General features: G+C 46.9%; 1 protein-coding gene across 1 annotated transcript in view; it reads left to right on the top strand.

Moving 5' to 3' along the window:
- ABAT (4-aminobutyrate aminotransferase) overlaps positions 1-18,394 on the top strand; it is an 88,332-nt gene that overhangs the window by 34,679 nt on the left and 35,259 nt on the right. The window contains exons 2-3 of the mRNA XM_080942064.1: positions 11,993-12,107; positions 17,533-17,630. Of these exons, the coding sequence (XP_080798190.1) occupies positions 12,038-12,107; positions 17,533-17,630 (168 nt within the window). The 5' untranslated portion in view covers positions 11,993-12,037. The remainder of the gene's footprint in view (positions 1-11,992; positions 12,108-17,532; positions 17,631-18,394) is intronic.

Consider the following 18,394-nt stretch of genomic DNA (forward strand, 5'->3'; position numbering starts at 1 on the left):
GAAAACCCTGTCTTTTAAAAAACAAAAACAAAAATAAAGAAACAAAGAAAAAGCTCAAACATACCAATAGTGAATAATGAGATTAAACCCATAATGAAATGTCTCCTTTCAGAGAAAAGCCTGGGATCAAAGAGCTTCATTCTAGAATTCTACCAAACTAGCTGAGGACACAACAGAAATTAAAGAAGTCACGGGCCACCCTGCCAAAAGTCTTCAACAAAACACTGCCAAACAGAGTCCCATAGTATGCGAGAAGCATGTTTACCTTAATCAAGTATGTAGGAGGCATTCCAGGGATGCAAGAATGGTTCAACATTTACAACTTAGAAAACATGGTTTCCAAGTAGAACAAGAAAGAAAAGCCTGTATGTTTTTCCCAGGAGACACAGGGAGAAACTATTGAAATTCAGCATCCCTTAATTTTGAAATCTGAGTAAATTAGGCATGACAAGGAACATACGGTAACAGACTATGTGTAGCAAGCCAAAGCCATTGTGCAGAATGAGGGAAAGACCAAAGCTTTCTCTGGGAAATCTGGAACAAGACAAAGGTGGCTGTGTAGGAATACCGAAAATATTAGAACCAATAAATCAATTCCTCAAAGCTGCTTATTTCATACTGTACATTAGCATGTCTTTTATCACTTTAAAATATCTGCATTATTTTTGAAGTTACATTTTTATTTATTTGTGTGCCTATATGAATGTGGGCACACATGTGAAGGTCAGAGGACAACTTTCAGGAGGTGGCTCTCGCCTGCCATGTAAGTCCTTGTAAAAGTAACTTTGATTCATCTGATATAATTGTCTCTGACCTAATATTATATCTAATTGTTTTGCCAACTTTGGCCTAGTCCTGGAAGCTTCTAGACTCCATACAATCTAATCTAAGCCTCAAATGTTTTCACCCTTTGAGACTTGAACAAGCTCACCCTTTCTCGTTCTTTCTGAACTCTGGCTGGCTGGTTCAACTCAGCTGTTCTGGCCCAAACTCCTCTCCCAGCTTTTGACTCATCTGGCTTTTCTCTTGGCCTCAGACTGACTCTAGCAATCTTTCCTAATCTTCTGGCTCCTTCTCATTTTCTTGCTTGCTCTGTCTGTGCCTGTGTCTAGTTAGTTCTCTCTTCAGTCTGTCTCTGTAAAACTGTGCTGGTAACACCGCCTCCTCCTCCCTCTCTGCTGCTCCCCATCCCCCCCTAACTCTACTGCACTATCTCCACAATCTCTACTATATTCCTGCACTGTCCTCTCTTCCTACCTGTGCTGTCTGTCTGTCTCTCCCTTAAGTAGCTTCCCTTTCCTGTCCTCTTGAGAGTTGGACAGATCCTATTCTGTCAAATCTTCCTCTGATTCATCACTTTTTCTGCCACTCAATTAGATACCACTTTCAAACACTGGTGCTTCTACAAACTACCCTTACCTTCACTGTTTGTGACTAAAGGTGTGTAGTATAGGTATTTCTGCATCCCAGCCAGAGGGATTAACATCACAACTAGAAACAGGTCCAAATATCCTAGAACAGGTTCTAGGGACCAAACTCAGGTCATCAGGCTTGGTACAAGTGCCTTCACTCACTGAGCCACTCACGGGCCCCAGTTTTATATAAACCTTTGTATTGGTATGTATTAAGTGTAACTGGAGATGGGTTTTATGAAAACATTATTTCAAGCATATGTGCCTTCCCACATTTGGATGGAGATTGCATTGAACTCACACGAATATGTGCATACCTATACCTGCATTTGTATGTATTTGTGTATCTCCGTAAAATCTAGGATTCACAGATAAGAGAAAATAAGTGTCATCTTTCTAAGTCTGTCTTATTTAGTATGACGCTCGCCACTTCCTTCGGCTTTCCTGCAAATGACATCATTTGGAGCTGAATGAAACTCCACTGTGCCTGGGAGCCAGACTTCCTTCATCCATCCCTCTCTTGACAGGCGAATCTTGGCCATTGTGAATGGTGCTGCAGTCACCATGATGTCTAAGTGTTTCTGTGATGTGCTAACTTAGACCCCCTCAGGTAACCCAGGAGTCATGGTGTCCTGAGCCTCCACTGACTCCCACAGTACCTGGCCAGTTTTATATTCCTGACAGCAGGTTGTTCTACCCCCATCTTTCCTGACTTGTTGCTGTTTGATTTCTCAATAGTAGCCTTTCTGATCAGAGTGAGGTGACATTGGCATTTCTGTGCCAAGATTGTTGACAGTTCTTTGCCTCTCCCCCTCATTAATACTCAGGTTCTTGGAACACCCCCCTCTGTGAGACGTGGAACCAGCAGGTCGCTCCCACCTGGGTGCCTTCCTCACTCAGCCTCCTTTGCTGAGATTTGCTGCTCTCTCACTGTCGTTCTTGCTTTTGGTTCTTGTGCTCTGGGAGACCTTTGGGAAAGACCTTTTCTGGGCCTGTGTCTGGAAGTTTCTCAGTACTTTTCTTTCTAGCTTCAGAGTTCCAGGTGTTTAGCAGGGAACAGGTTGGTCTGTTTTGGATTCATTTTCATCCGGGCTGAGAGGGAACAATCTGGCTTCATTCTCGTCTGTGGGGATGTTCACTAGTCCTAGCGCTGTGTGTGGAAGAGGCTGTCTTTTCTCCAGTGCATTCCTTTTGCCCTTTTGTAAACTCAGGCAGCTGTGTGGGCTTGGTTGTAGAGCTGAGTTCAATTCTCTGTCCTGTGTTCTGTTCCAGTGCCCCGAGTTTATTTTTTGTGGCGGTAACAGTGTTTGTTACCTTGTTAGGCATCTTTGTAGCATAGCTAAAATCCAGTATTGTAATGCCTCCAGCAATTTCCTTTGTGCTCAGGATTGTGTTGCTAACTGGGGTCTTTTGTGCTTTGGTGTACATTTTAGGATTTTTTTAAAATTCAGTGTGAATGTCATTGGGATAGATAAAGAATGGATTACATTGACTCAGCAGATCCTTTTTGTTAATCTAGCCATTTTCAGTGTATCATTTCCTGGAGGGATGCCTCTCTAACCCAGTAGCTAATGATCTGGAAAAACAAATCAAATTTGATAAGTTTGATCAAAAGTCAGATGATCTCTAATGCACACTATAAAACACTGATAAAGGAAACCAAAGAGGGCGTACAAGTGGAAAGAGCCCATGTTTGTGGGGAAGATAAAAACAGCATTGTAAAATAATCAGAGTACCTGATTAACTATAATCCCTAACAAAATCTGAATGGTGTTTCCGCAAAAATAGAAACAAACACAAGCCTGAAATTTATATGCACACACCACACACAGACAGACAGACAGACAGACAGACACACACACACACACACACACACACACACACAAGTAGGAATCTGCTTGCTTGTTGTTCTTTTATAGAGGGCAAGACATCACTACTTGGAGTATTTTTCTTTATGGGGCTCCCCTTCACTATCTCTCTGTACGTAGATAACTAAATGTTTAAAGGGTTAATGAGAACAATAAAGGAGAAAAGTGAGAAATCACACATTACCTTGAGACATGATATCACCAAGCAACTCTGGTTGCCCTAGAACTAACTGTGTAGACAAAGCTGACCTTGAACCTATAAACTTCTGCCTGCCTCTGCCTCACGAGTGCTAGGATTAAAGGTATGCACCACCATACCTGGCTCTTTTCTTCCTTCCATCCTTCCTCCCTTCCTCCCTTCCTTCCTTCGTTCCTTCAAGATCCATGAAATATTTTGTTACCTGGAATTGCTTAGTAGTTTGGAGCTATAAATGTCATGCCAGTCAAAGGACTGACAAAGGAACAAGTACAACATCACACCCTTCAAATCCTAGTACTCTGGAGGCAAAAGGCAGAGGAGTGCTGTGGTTTAGAGGCTAGTTTGCTATACCTAGTGTGCTTTAGACCAGCTAGAGCTACACAGGAAGAAACAGGAAGGAGAGTGGGAAAGGGAGGGAGAGAGGGAGAGAGAGAGAGGGAGGGAGAGAGGGAGAGAGAGAGGGAGGGAGAGAGGGAAGGAAGGAGGGAGATGGAGAGAGAGAGAGGAAGGGAGAGAGGGAAGGAGGGAGAGAGGGAGGGAAGGAGGGAGATGGAGGGAGAGAGATAGAGAGGGAGAGAGAGAGAGAGAGAGAGAGAGAGAGGAAGGGAGAGAGGGAAGGAGGGAGAGAGGGAGGGAAGGAGGGAGATGGAGAGAGAGAGAGAGAGGAAGGGAGAGAGGGAGAGAAGAAGAGAGGGAGGGATGGAGAGAGAGAGAGAGAGAGGAAGGGAGAGAGGGAGAGAGGGAGGGAAGGAGGGAGATGGAGGGAGAGAGAGAGAGAGAGAGAGAGAGGAAGGGAGAGAGGGAAGGAGGGAGAGAGGGAGGGAAGGAGGGAGATGGAGAGAGAGAGAGAGAGAGGAAGGGAGAGAGGGAGAGAAGAAGAGAGGGAGGGATGGAGAGAGAGAGAGAGAGAGAGAGAGAGAGAGAGAGAGAGAGAGAGAGAGAGAGAGAGAGAGGAAGGGAGAGAGGGAGAGAGGGAGGGAAGGAGGGAGATGGAGAGGCAGGGGGATAAGGAGAGAGAGTCTTAGCCCTTTGTGATGGCTATTCCTGGTTTTCCAGTTGTCAGCTTGACTATATCTGGAATGAACTACAATCCAGAAATGGAGGACATGCATGTGATGCAAATCTTGAGTCTGGAAAACACATGTTTTTGATCCAGATCTTGAGGCATAGTAGCCACAAAAAGTTTAGTTCCAGGCAACGTGATACATGCCTCTTAATCCCAGGAGACAGAGGCCAGCAGATCTCTGAGTTCAAGGCCAGCCAAGGACAAAGCAAGTTCCAATAAAGAACAGCTTAGGCCCAGCATGATGGTATATACCTTTAATCTGGGCCATACCTTCTGCTGGAGGCCTGTGTAAAGATGATGAGAGAAGGAAAGCTTCCTCCTTCTCTGCCTGCTCACACTTACCTGCCTGGACGTCGATTGAAGCCTCCTTCAGGATTCCAGCTGAAACACCCAGCCTCATGGGACTGAGCAACTACTAGATTCTTCCCATTCACAGCTGCCCATTGTTGGGTTAGCTGGACTGCCGACTCTAAGTCATCACATTAAATCCCCTTACTATAGAGAGACATTCTGTAAGTCCTATATAACTCTAGAAAGCCCTGACTAACACACCCTTTCGAGTTGCTATAACAAAATGCCGTTGACTTGGAGGATTCATGGACAACAGAAAGTTCCTTGTGGTGTTGAAGGTTAGAGTTCCGAACTTTGGACTGAGGTGCTCATAGATCTGGTGTCTCTAGAAGGCCCACTTTCTGATTCATGAACAACTTTTTCCCCAGTGTCCTTGCCTGGAGAAAGGGTTGAGGGATCTCTCTGGGGTATCTTGATGAGGGTACTGATCTCATTTGTGTGACGGATTTACCCTTGTGACCTAATGCACTCCCAGAGCCTTCACCTCCAAATAAGATCTGCAGGTATAGCCTGAAACAAGTGAATTTCAAGGGTGGGGGATGGGACAGACTATTGATGTGTTTAGATCATTATATTCACAGCCAACCTGCCCCCTTCTGCCCTAACTCCACTGTCTACAGCTGAGTGGTCTTGTGTGGAAAGCAAAACGGTTTTCCCCCTGGTAAACAAGGATGGGAGCATCTGGCTTCCAGGATCAGAAGGAAGTGTGTGCAGCCCTAGTGCCAAGGCCAGGCTGCAGTCTCCCTTCTGTCGCTGCTGTAAAACACTTGTCTGGAGTCACCAAGCTCAGCTGTACTTTATTGCTCAACTCCTGGCTCCTCTCTCTGCACCCCTTGGTTTTTCTTAGGTTCCCACCCTTGCTCATTTCCAGAAAACTGTCCCTCTGTCTTTACACAGGTCACCATGAGGCAGGCTAAGGAAGAGCACTCTGGTAAAGAGGGAGGGAGTATCCCTGCTACAATGAATGCAAGCTGGCACCTCCAGACCTCTTCTGGGGGAAGGAAGGTGATCTGAACTAAAACCTGTGTTGCAAAACCACCCATCACTACTCTGTGAATGAGGCCCTGCTAACCATCTGCAAAGACCCAGCCAGGGCTGGCTTTATTGGTTCCCATGGAGACCCCTGGCCTTGAGGGACAGTTGGTTATTGTGTGCCATTGTATCCCATTGAGTCTGCAGGAAAAATGCCAGCTGCAAATCAAGAAAGGAATGTCCTGAGACCCTGCCAGTACTTTGGTTTAGGCCAAGTGAAATAGGGGAATAAAGACCATTCTGAAGCCCCGAGGGGCTACGGGGAGGTGCGTTGCTCTCTAGCCGGGAGTTCTGCGGAGGTTCCCTGTGTCAAGGGCCTGAGCAGTGCACTGAAGACATGTCGGATGCCATCTTCAAGGCTTCGTGAAGCCTTTAGTGTTTACTCAATGATTGTGTAAGCAGGCATTGCTCCTGCACCAGGCAGATAGCAGGGGCCAAGGTCCCAGTTCTCAGTTCACGCCCCACCCAATCACAAAGTAGGAATATTTGATATGACCCCCATTTTATAGATGAGGAGACTTAACATGCCTGAAGTCACAGCCCAGAAAAATGAAGAATTAGAATCAGAGATGAAAAGTGTGTGTGTGTGTGTTTCTGTGTGTATGTCATGCTTCTGACTCCCAAGTACTAGGATTAAAGGCACATTTACCAGCCTGGCTCCACCTAGGTTTTGGAACTGTCTCTCTCTTGGATTTTGTAGCTCTCTGGCTGAGATAGGCTAGCTAACCAGTGTTCCCCAGGGATCCTTCCAGTGCTGAAATTACAGATGTGCTCAGATGTGCTCAAAAGAGCATAACTTTTAATGTGTGTACTGTGGCTTAATGGCATATCCTCTACCTTATGGTACAAGCACTTTATAAAGTGACCCATCTCCCCAGACCCTGAGGTGTCATCTTCTGAAGGATGTAAAGAATTGGGTGATGTGCAAAGAATGGGAAAGAATCTGGTTTTCTTTGAAATACCACAAATCTCTGCAGGTGGCCACCACAGGCTTTGTTCTCTCGTATCTCCGAGATGCTTGGTCTTCGGAGTCGGAATCTCGGTGCCCAGTTCCTGCAGTCTGCCCCATGGTAGATAGCAGGAACTGTGAGCTTCCGTCTGAGGAGGGGAGAAGGGAGAAGAGAAGGAAGGGTACAGATGAGATGCTTGGTTTGAGTGATTGATTGGTTTGAGTGATTGATTGGTTTGGGGACCTTGACACAATCTGGTACAACCAAGGCTACCAGTCTCTGGCTAGCACCGTTTTTGTTTTGTTTTGTTTTGTTTTAATTTTATGTATGTGAGTCACTGTAGCTGTCCTCAGACACACCACAAGAGAACATCAGATCCCATTACAGATGGTTGTGAGCCACCATGTGGATGCTTGGAATTGAACTGAGGACCTCTAGAAAACAATCAGTGCTCTTAACGGCTGAGCCATCTCTCCAGCCGATGGCTTGGCATCTCTAGGAACTTAGATAAAAGCAATGAGCTTCTGACCCTGTGAGCCAAGGCAGACCCTACTGACAAATTAAGTTAGATATAAAAATACACCATGTGGCCTAGTGGGGCCTGAAGCCTTGGGTTGGAGTTACAGCACAAAACAAGGCATGGTGGTGCATGCCTGCAACCCTAGTACTAGAAGGTGGAAGCAGGAGGGTCGGAAGTTCAAGGTTATCCTTAGCCACATGGTACCCTGTCTTAAAAGGGGAGATGGGTGAAATGTCTAGGTAAGTAGTAAACGTGACAAAAAGCCTTGTCTGTCGCTGTCTCTCCAGAATAATTGCCCTGGGAGGGTTGTGTTTCGGTCGCTTGTTTTTATATAATGCAGGACACTGTGCTTACCAGCCAAGCACTGCATGGCTTGGTGACCTCTCCCAGAACAGATAAAAGGATTTACTCACAAGAAGTGGCTTTGGCTTCCTTCCCTGCCATTTTACCTGAATTCTTGGTCTCTTTGCTGCCCCCTGCTCTATCTCACCTCTCCCATCGCACAAGGCAGATAAGACGCACAGGAACCAATTAGAGTTTTAATTAAGGTGGGCAGGACTGAGGCGTCAGCTATCTGGATAGACCAGAATTACCGCAGAGCCGCGGCTCAGCTGGCGTAAAGGTTCTCTTGGTTTGCCATGCACTCGGCTGTTTAATTGATTTTTGGATCAGTTAAATCTTTCCTTCCCGACCACACCTAAGGAAAAGGTTCCACCGGGGTTTAGGCCACCTTTTAAACTGTCTGTTCTCAGCTACTTTCTCATCTACCATTTTGCTTAGTTGGTTGCTTGGGGGAGGGGGAGGGGTGGGAATAGGAGGACTTTGGGGGGAGGGGTGTTGTTTTGAGACAAGGCCCCATATAGAACAGGCTAGAACTCAGTATCTATCTAAGAATACCCTTGAGCTACTTCTTTCTACTTTCCCCGGAGTGCCGGGAGAGCCAGCGCCACAGTGCCTACTTTATACAGCACTGGAAATCGAACCCATGGCCGGGCGCATGCTGCTGAGCACTCTACCAACTGAACTACCTCGACGGCCCGGGTCTTCCTGCTCTTCAAGTGTCACATCAATGGAACGTCTAACACGGGGCTTCGTCTCAGACATATCAGTGTCTGTCTGTCCTTTGTTCCTTCCTGTGCTTATCTATTCGTCCGCTGTTGGACACTCAGATCACACCAGCCTCTTGGCTAATTTGGACAATGGTGCAGTGAGTGAATGAACGGGGTGTTTAAGTCCTGTCTTCAGTTTTCTTTCAGTTTTTTACGTGGTGACTGAGTGGAATCTGTGCCACAGCAGTTCCGTATACCTGCTTGAGGAACTCATAGACCCTTGTTTTTGGTTAGAGTCTCTGTATGTAGGCTCGACCGAGTCTCCCTGGGTGGTCGGCCTACAGGGGTGTAGCGCGGCACCCTGTTTAGGAACTGTTAATCCCACCAGTTGAGAATGACACCACTCCCACAGTTTTTTGAGCCAAATCTGAAGCAAGCCTTAATTAAATACTGACCAAGGTGATGGACTTTGCCAAGGTCCATTGTGGGGTTCCCCAAATGTGCTGACAGGTCACGTTTCCCACAGGCTGATGAAGATAAACCCATAAGGCTTGGTATTTCCCACCAGGTCAAGTCGGGCGGGCATACATCCTGACGCACCTCCTGCCTGTACGGGATCAAGCACATTCTGTGCAGTTGGGTCAGACAGACTTGACTAGAGGCATGAAAACACGTGGCTTGTTGTCTCCCCTAAACAGCAGTCTCTAGCATTTCAGGAACTGTCTGTCCCTGGGCAAGGGGTTGACAGGTTAGAGGCCTTTTTCTTTTATGGATCTCTTAGGCATGATACACATGGTGGGGGGAGAAGTCATTTTTTTAAGAGAACCCAGTAGCCCTTGCTAGCCCCAAACCCCATAATCCTGCCATAGTGTATTAATCACTTTTCTATTGCTATAATAAAGCATCATGACCAAGCTTGCAGAGGGAGGGTTATTTGCACCTACAATTCCAGAGGGGTAAGGGTCCATCCGCGTCATGGGTTCTTATCTCAGGCTTGGCAGCATGCAGGCATGGTGACTGGAACAGCAAACTGAGGGCTCATATTTGGAAGCACAGCATGAAAGAGACTGGAAATGGGGTGGGCGTTTAGCTTGTCAAAGCCTGCCTCTAGTGATGTACTTCTCCCACAAACCACACCTCCTAAACCTCCCCATACAGAGCCACCAACTGGGAACTGAGTGTTCAAAGCCTGAGCCTCTGGGGAATATTCTCATTTAAAGTATCACACAGGGGCTCTTTCCAGTTCTGGAATTACAGATGTGTGCTGTCCTACAAGCACAGAACCCAGTCTCTGAGCTGCTATGGCAACATCAAGGTTGAGGGTATGGAGTTATCCTCTGACCTGTTCTACCCTCTCTTCCCCATCAGTGTCCCACAGCCTACACTTCCTGCTCCCCTCAGAAAACCCCTTAGACAATGTGGCTCGGTAGCTTCATTTCTGGAAGATGTCTCTCTGCCACTTTATCTCAACTCCTCTTCGCCAGCATTTGGAACCTAACTTTGCAGCTCAGGAGACACCCCTTTGGCCTAGCGGGGGAGGAAGCCCCCCCCCCCCATCTTCCCATAGCACCTTGCATACACCAGTCAGGCAGTCATGATTCTTTTCTGGAGTTGTTTGGTTGCGAGGCTTTTCAGTGTATCTCCGGCTGACCTTGACCTTGCTATGCAGCCTAGGGTGGCCTTGAACCCAAGTCCTCCCACATCAGCCTCCAGATGCTGGGGTTGCAGGTGCAACACCATGTCTGGTCTTCTCTCTTATGTTATGTAAAATTCATTGTTGACAGTGACCTGGAACCTTCTATGAGAACCTTACCGAGTTATTTTCAGAAGTTAACGACAGAGTGAACAAGGCACCTTGTACACTGGATTCTCCCACCCTTCTCTGGTCATAGTCCTGGGCCAAGGAATTATGAGTGTGTTTTGCCCATTTTTTTTCCTTCCTCCTAAGTGATTCAGGGCCTTGCCTGTAACAGCTGCCTAATTAACCTTGGTTGACTGAATCAGTGGGCAGGAACGTGAATGAACGTGGACTCTTCTGATTATTTGAAAAGTGCCGTTGAGAGTGGGTGACTGATGAAGATTGTTTTGTTAAGAGGTGAGCGTCAGCCACAGGGCACTGAGTGTCACATGTCTCTAGGGTAGGTTTTCCCAAGTGGCTTGTCATTGAGAGTGGGGCTCTCGCTTTTATGGGCTATTCAAACACTAAGGCTCAAGTCCTTCAAGACACTTCTAAAACCTGAGTTGTGTGACAGCACTCCAAGACAAATGGCCTTAAGTAAGAAGTGCTGGCTGCTTTTTCTGCATAGTTACTCTACTGCTGAATTAATGGTCCTGCCTTGAGTTGGATATTAGAATCAACTTTCAAAAAAAAACTCATTAAATTGTCAAGAGAAGAATATGGTTTCTACATTAATTTATGTTCACAGTTTTCAAGCCTACTTTTTTCTCCTAACTTCTCATCTTATGAAAAGAAATAAGATGGAGTCTGAATTGCTTCCTTTTTGAGAGAGGCTTTCAAAAAGGAAGCCTCTAGCGTGTGTAGCCTCTAGCTGGCCAGGAATTCACTAAGGAGAGTAAGCTATAATAAAGTTATGGCCTGCCTGCCTCTTCCTCCTAAGTGCTGGGGTTAAAGTCATGAACGGTCATGCCCAGCCTTCAACTACATCTTTATTATTATTATTATTATTATTATTATTATTATTACTCAAACCTATCTACTGTCGCTAGGTTAACTGAATGAATTAGTCTCTTTCAAGTAAAGAAAGATTTGGGGGTCAGGCAATCACTCCTGAAAAAGCCCATCCTCAAATCTGAAATGGGGGAGCTCTGTCTATTGAACAGTGGAGCAGATCTCTGGAGCCGGACAGTGTGCTCTGGAGCATTTCAACCAACACTCACATGACAGACTTTCTGCCCAGGAAGAGTTAAGATTTCCAAATCTCAGAACAGCTAGCTCTGGGGTGGATTCTCCCAGAGATAAAAGATAAGGTTGCACAGGAACTCTCTGTCCACAAACAACAGATACTACTCCTGCTCGCTCTGGCAAGCAAAGCAAAGGTAGTCAGGCTACAAAGAAACTTCCACACTTGCTTACAAAGGTATTGCTCAGGTAGGAACCCTTTTCTCTTATTCTTCATGTTTCCTTTTGCATAAGGGGACATCTGTGGAGGCAACACCATCTTTTCAGCTGCAGGAGGAGGGACTTGGTGTGCCACTACACCCAGCCTTTTCCCAAGGTCTCTAGGGATCCAACTCAGGTCCTTGTGCTTCTTTAGCAGTTGAACCATCTCTCTGGGCCTCTGTTTTTCTGTCTAGAAAGTGGGTATGCTCGTCCTATCCGGAGTGTAGAACATGGAAAGAAAATGAATGTAAATTGAGGTGTGTATATTCTATCCGGCACACAATGTGCTTGAGTAAAGAGAGTTCTGGGCATATACCAAGGGGAGTTGTATCCTAAGAGCCTTTTCCGCAAAGTGGGCAATGGTGGGTTAGACGGCAGGGTGTGGTTCCTGTGGGTCTAAGTCTGTGCTTTTGTACCCTTTCAGGACAACAGCAAGTGAAGGGGGTTCCTCTTCCTGAAGGAGGGGGTCATGGCCTTCTTGTTGATTACCCGACGGCTGGCCTGCAGTTCCCAGAAAAAGCTCCACCTCTTCACACCTGGTAAGCCTCACCAAAGCCCTGGCATGACCTGTTTCTTAAGAGACACGGTGGAAATGAGGGGTCTGTGGTCAGGATCCTTAAGGATAGAAGGATCTTCCCTAGCTTCCTCAGTGAGACTGTCACCATGGCTACCCACTTTGTCACCCCCACCTGCCCACACATGGTCACCTCTCATGTAGGAAGGAAGTTAATGCAGCCGAGAGCCACACTGCTCAGGAGGGGTGGCCTCTAAGCCAGAAGGAACTGGAAAAAAAAAAAGACACAGTGCTGTGGTTAGTGCCAAGGGGTATAGAATGTCACAAGAGTGAAGCTGAAGGTGTGTGTACCACCGGAGCAGAGTGTGTTTCTAGCACACACAAGGTTTACTCCCCAGCGTTGTATAAAGTGGGACAGCTGAGCTGAGGAGGCGGCTCAACAGAAAGCGGATTTACTATAGGAACTGGAATTAATATCTCAACACAAAAAGTGGTTGGGGGCAGCCTGCTTATGTTTCCAGCCTTTGGGATTTAGAGAGAGGAGATCCGGTACATGAAACATGAAAAAAGAAAAAAAAAAAAGCTGAAGTTATAAGCATGATGCTGGTGGTCGTGTGGTTTTGGCATCCAAGGTTAAGGAAGGAGAGTTGGGAGTTCAAGGACAGCCTTGCCTATGTAGTGAACCTTGTCTTAAAGGAAAGAAGGGAGGGAGTGTGAAAAGGAGAAGTGAAGGGAACAGTAACAGGAGGAGATACACACCGCCTCCAGCTGCTACCTGTCTGACTTGGGTGTTTGGGCGCTGAGCTCCAGCTGTGAGCTCCAGCTGTGAGCTCCAGCTGTGAGCACCAGCTGTGAGCTCCAGCTGTGAGCACCAGCTGTGAACTCTGACCTACTCCATCTGATCACGTACAGCATGGGGCATCTGGCAGTGCTGACCTGCAGCGAGTCAGGAGTTTGTCAGCGAGTCACTGATCTTACCTATTTCTGTTTGAGACAAGGTCTCCTGTAGCCGATTAGCTATGTGGTCCCAGCAGCCAGGATGCTAAGGCAGAAGTACCCTTTAAGTCCAGTCTGGAGAGCTACATAAGGATTTCTAAGCCAACATCATAAGATCTTGTCTCAAAAACAAACGAACTGGGCCAGGGGAGACTGGGCTAGGCTCGGCGTTTTTAACCTGCATTGTGGGAACAGAGCTCAGGTTGTCTGGCTTGAGTGGCAAGCGCTTTTACCAGCAGAGTCAACTCTCTTGTCTTAATAAGAAGGACTTGCCACACAAGTATGAGGATCAGCAGCCACTTAAAAGCTGGTTGTGTAAAAGCTGGGTGCAAAGCACACGCCTGTAATCCCAGCCTTGTAAAAGGAGGCAGGAGAGTCCTTGAGGTTTCTGGCAAGATAGTCTACCCAAATCACTGAGTTCTAAGTTCACTGAGAGACCCTAGCTCCAAAAATGAGTGAGAACAATGGAAGAATTCACCACCCTACCTCAACATCTGACCTCTACACAAGTACTTTACACACACACACACACACACACACACACAATGAATAAATGAATGAATGAATGAATGAATGAGAAGCAGGGCAGGGTAGAGCTCCCAGTAGACTAAATAAAGAGCAGTTGTTTTCTGGGTCTGATGTTTTATTAAGACAAGAGAGTTGGCACAGCCAGTAAAAGCATTTGCTGCTTGTGCTGGCTAGTTTTATGTCAACTTGACACAAGCTACAGTCATCCGAGAGAAGGGAACCTCCCGAAGATCTGACTGTGAGGCATTAATGGGGGAGGGCCCAGCCCACTGTGGGTGGGGCCATCCCTGGCCCAGCCCACTGTGGGTGGGGCCATCCCTGGGCTGGTGTCCTGAGTTCTATAAGAAAAGAGGCTGAGCAAGCCATGGGGAGCAAGCCTATAAGCAGCACTCCTCCATGGCCTCTGCATCAGCTCCTGCCTCCAGGTTCCTGCCCTGCTTGAGTTCCTCACTTCCTTCAGCGATAGGATGTTGAACTGTAAGCCAAATGAGCCTTTTTCTTCCCGACTTGCTTTTGGTCACACTAACCTAAGATGCCACTCAGGCCTGACACCCTGAATTAAATTCCCAAAACCCAAGTGAAAAGGCCAGATAGAGGAAGAGGAACACAGAGTAATGTCCTCAGCACTCCTTATGATGAAGATAAGAGAAGTGGCCAGAAGCTCAAAGGCCAGCTAGCCCAGGTGTACATAGTGCATTTGCGTGCTTGCACACCCAGTCTGAACAAACAGTCGTTTCTTTAAAGATCAGTTGGACATTAAGGACTTTTAATGACTGTTCTCTATTCCCCTTGAACAGTGCTGTCCCTGAGGCCATGTGTTGCAGCAAATATCAAGGGGTGGGGGGGTTCTACCTGCCTTAGATCATGTAGTTCCCCCAAGAGAGACTCAAGCCTTTATATGTATTGTAATCCTTAAAGCGCTAGAGCTTTGCCATTTTGTCTGCTTCTCTGTCAATAACTTTGAGATATAAGTTGCCAAGTTCTACCTGGGCTGCTTCTACTCCAAATGGCTGGCCCTGTGGCCATTTGCTCAAGATCCAGCTAACCCATGGGAACTTCTTCCTTCCTCCTCTCTCTCTTCTTTCTCTGGTCCTCATCTCAGACCCCAAGCCCAGGAACCGATGCCCAGCCTACCTGTCTTCTGCCCAGTGATAGACCATGGGCGTCTTTATTAGCTGATCAGGGATAACCTGGGGAACAAGGCTCACACAACAGTATAACTCCTCAGCTGTTATACGGGAAGATCCGCTTGCCTTGGAGCAACCAGGTCTTGGGGTACAGAGTTTAGCATTTGAATACAAGCAGCACCGAACCAGCCCCTTGCAGGGATAAATATCACTGTCAGCCACAGAGGCTGGACTAGTGAAGTTTCATCCACTGCGTCCAGATTTGTGGGCCCCCAACACACGCCTGCTTTCTACACACCTGTGGTTCCAATAAGAATTGGAATCTGGGAGAAGTCTGTTTTTACTGAGGCACCAGATGCGGCAGCAGGGTATCCACAGGCCTAAGGAGGAGTCAGAAAGTCAGATTTTTAGGTCAATCAGCAGTGAGCTCTGTGAGCTTGGGGGAATTCACTAACCTCTCTGACCTTCTGTCCTCAAGAACGCAAGCATAACATTCACCCTGTGCCTGGCTGCTGAATGGGATTTTTTTTTTCACTTATTTTTTTCTGTGGAAAAATAAAGCCTTTTATGTCCTCATTGGGGAGAGGCTAGCAAACTTCTCATTTTTCAGTTCGCTCCTTGGCTGGAAATTGAACAAGGCTGACTTGGTGAGAAGCCTTTTTTATCAGAATTCACATTCATACTCTATTGGGATCTCATCAGAATCGGTGTGTGGCTGAGCACACGCTGAACAGGAGTGCCTGTGGGACTCGTCTGGGAACTTGGCTCTTCAGTAAATTTATTACTCTGCAAAATGCCAAATGGGATTCGAACCCAATGACTTGAGGCCAGAACTTCTTAACAACAACAGAAGAATCTGTTAAGTGAGGCCCACTTTCATTTGTAAATTTACTTTCTCCTAGAGGATTCTCTTCTCCCCTCCCTTGCTCCTCCTTCTCGAAATAGTATGATAGTTGGAGTGTCTTGTGTATAACATGTGTGTGTGTTGTTATATATCATGTGGAGGCCAAAGGTCAATATCAGGCATCCTCCTCAGTCCCTGGCCTCTTTAGTTTTTGAGTCGGGGTCTCTCTGTAGACCTGGACCTCACCTCTCAGCTAGACTGGCCGGCTAGCATGCCCTGAGGAGCCTTAGACTTCTACCTCCCCAACACTGGAACTACTCTGCCCATTTGGTTTGTCTTTAATGTGGGTACTAGGGATGGAACTAAGATCCTTATGCCTGCATGACAAGCATTTAAACACCTGAGCCCTCTCCTGAGGCCTCATGATGGTTAGTACTGACTGCCAGCTTGACAGGGTCTAGAATCACATAGGAGACAGACCTAAGACATGCCTGTGATGGCGTTTCAAGATTAGGCTGAGGTAGGTCTTCCAAAAGACCCACTTTGCCTGTGGGCAGGACCATTGTAAGCGCTGGGATCCTGGACTGAAGAAGTAGAAATCTACCTGAGCAGCAACATCCATCTCTTCCTGACTGTGGGCAGTGTGAACCCACCAGCTTGGCTCCCAAACCTCCCCCATCATGATGACCGCAACCCCTCCTCCTGTGAGCCAGAAGAAACCTGTTCTTCCTTCTCCAGGAATTTCATCACAGCAATGGAAATTGTAGCTGATATAGACAGGGATCTCATGGTAATTCCCAAACTGGCCTTGAATCCCTGGGGCTCAAGGGATCTCCTGCCTCAGCTTCCCTAAGGTCCTTAACTAACACATGACTTTGCACCCAGCTCCCTCTTGGAGCACTCCCTGGAATGGGTGCAACTGTATCTTGTGCTCAGATGTAAGATTTCCCCTGAGCATCCTTCAGTGTTTAAACAGCAAAAGATCACCAGCCAATATGATAGAGGTGCCAGAGTGAGAGATTCCACTCTCTATATATACATCTGAAGTTATTTGGACTGGCTTTGTTTTGCTTTTATGTATTTTTTTTGTATTTGGGTGCTTTGTCTGCACACCAGAAAAGGGCATCAGATCCTATTATAAAGCATGTGGGTGCTAGAAATTTAACTCAAGACTTCTGGAAGATCAACCTTTGGCCTTAATCACTAAGCCATCCCTGCAGCCCTTAAATTTCTTTTCTAAGGTGCGTGTGTGTGTGTGTGTGTGTGTGTGTGTGTGTGTATGCATGTATGCATGTGTGTGAGAGAGAGGAGGGAGAGGGAGTGGGAGAGGAAGAGGGGCGGGAGGGAGAGAGAGAGACCCAGAGGTCAGAAGAGGGCATCAGATCTCTAGAGCTAGAATTACAGACTGTTGTGGTCTGCCTAATGTGGGATCTAGGAGCCAAAACTTGGTCCTCTGCAAGAGCAGCAAGTGCTCTTAGCAACTGAGCCATCTCTCCAACCCCTAGAAAGCTCTGGGCTGGTAGGATAGCTCAGCAGGTGAAAGCACTTGCCATTCAAAAGTAAAAACCTAAGTTCAATTCCTGAACCTACAATGGAAAGAAAGAACCAACCCCCAAAAGTTGTCCTCTGACCTACACACACGCACACACACACACACACACACACACACACACCTTGGCTCATTCTGCTGCCTTAGGACGGGAGCCTGCCTGCTTTCCTACAACTTCAAAAAAAAAAAAAAAAAAAAAAAAAAAAACTGGCCCTGGTTTTTCTGTTTTGGAATCTTTGCTGTTCTCAGTGTCTAGGTGTCTAGATTTGTTCAGACAGTGTACTAAGGTGATCTTGTCAGAGCAAAGCTCAGGTCTGGTACCCCCGTTAAGGACTGGGGACACATGTTGGGGCTGCTTCTCCTTGCATCTTGTCATCAAGGGTCTCGTTTGTCTTCTGTATTACAGGATCCAGATACATCAGCCAAGCCGCTGCCAAAGTTGACTTTGAATATGACTTTGATGGGCCACTCATGAAGACGAACGTCCCGGGGCCTAGATCTCAGGTGAGTCAACTCCCTGAAACAAAGACCCAAGGGGCAGGCGCACAGGCCTCTGAGTTTATGTCTGAAGTGGCTTGCCTCTGCTCCTCTGTCTGCCACACTGGGCTTATTCTGGTTTTGCTATAAGTCTATTCAGACTGAAGCTCCACACTGGCTTTCAAATGTCCCCACCTTTTCTGTTGGCCGAAGCCAGTTGCATGGCTGTCAGCCCAGAGTTAAGGACTGGAGCCGAACTCACAGGTAACACTGGAAGACACAGCATAGGGCCCGGGCATCAAAGACCTCTGACTGACCTTGATCTTGAAGGACAAAGAGAAATGTAACAGAAAGAGGGTCTGTCCAAGCGATAACAGGGCAGGATGGGGGACTAACTTGGTGAAGGAGAGAAAGGAGCCAGAGGCAGGCAGAGGACATGGGCAGGGAGTGAGGGAGAGAGACCGAAAAGCAAAGGTGCCATGATGAATTCATTCCTTTGTATTCTAACCCAATTTAAAAAAAAAAACAAAAACAAAACAAAACAAAACAAAAAAAACAATAATAAGATGTGATCTTCAAGCCTGGCTCGAACAAACCTGACACGAATCTGCTCAAGCCAGACTCATCAGCTCACAGGCTGTATACAGCGTATCAGAGCTCTTTGATGAATGGGAGGAGCCTGTGGTGCCTTTCCCTCCCGCCCACTTCTTCCTCCAACACATTTATCCCCACACCCCGCCCCCACATGTACTGCATCTGTTTTATGAGTTCAGAAATATTTGTATTGTAAG

The sequence above is a fragment of the Micromys minutus genome (assembly GCF_963924665.1).
Source record: "Micromys minutus genome assembly, chromosome: 31".
Lineage (NCBI taxonomy): Eukaryota > Metazoa > Chordata > Mammalia > Rodentia > Muridae > Micromys > Micromys minutus.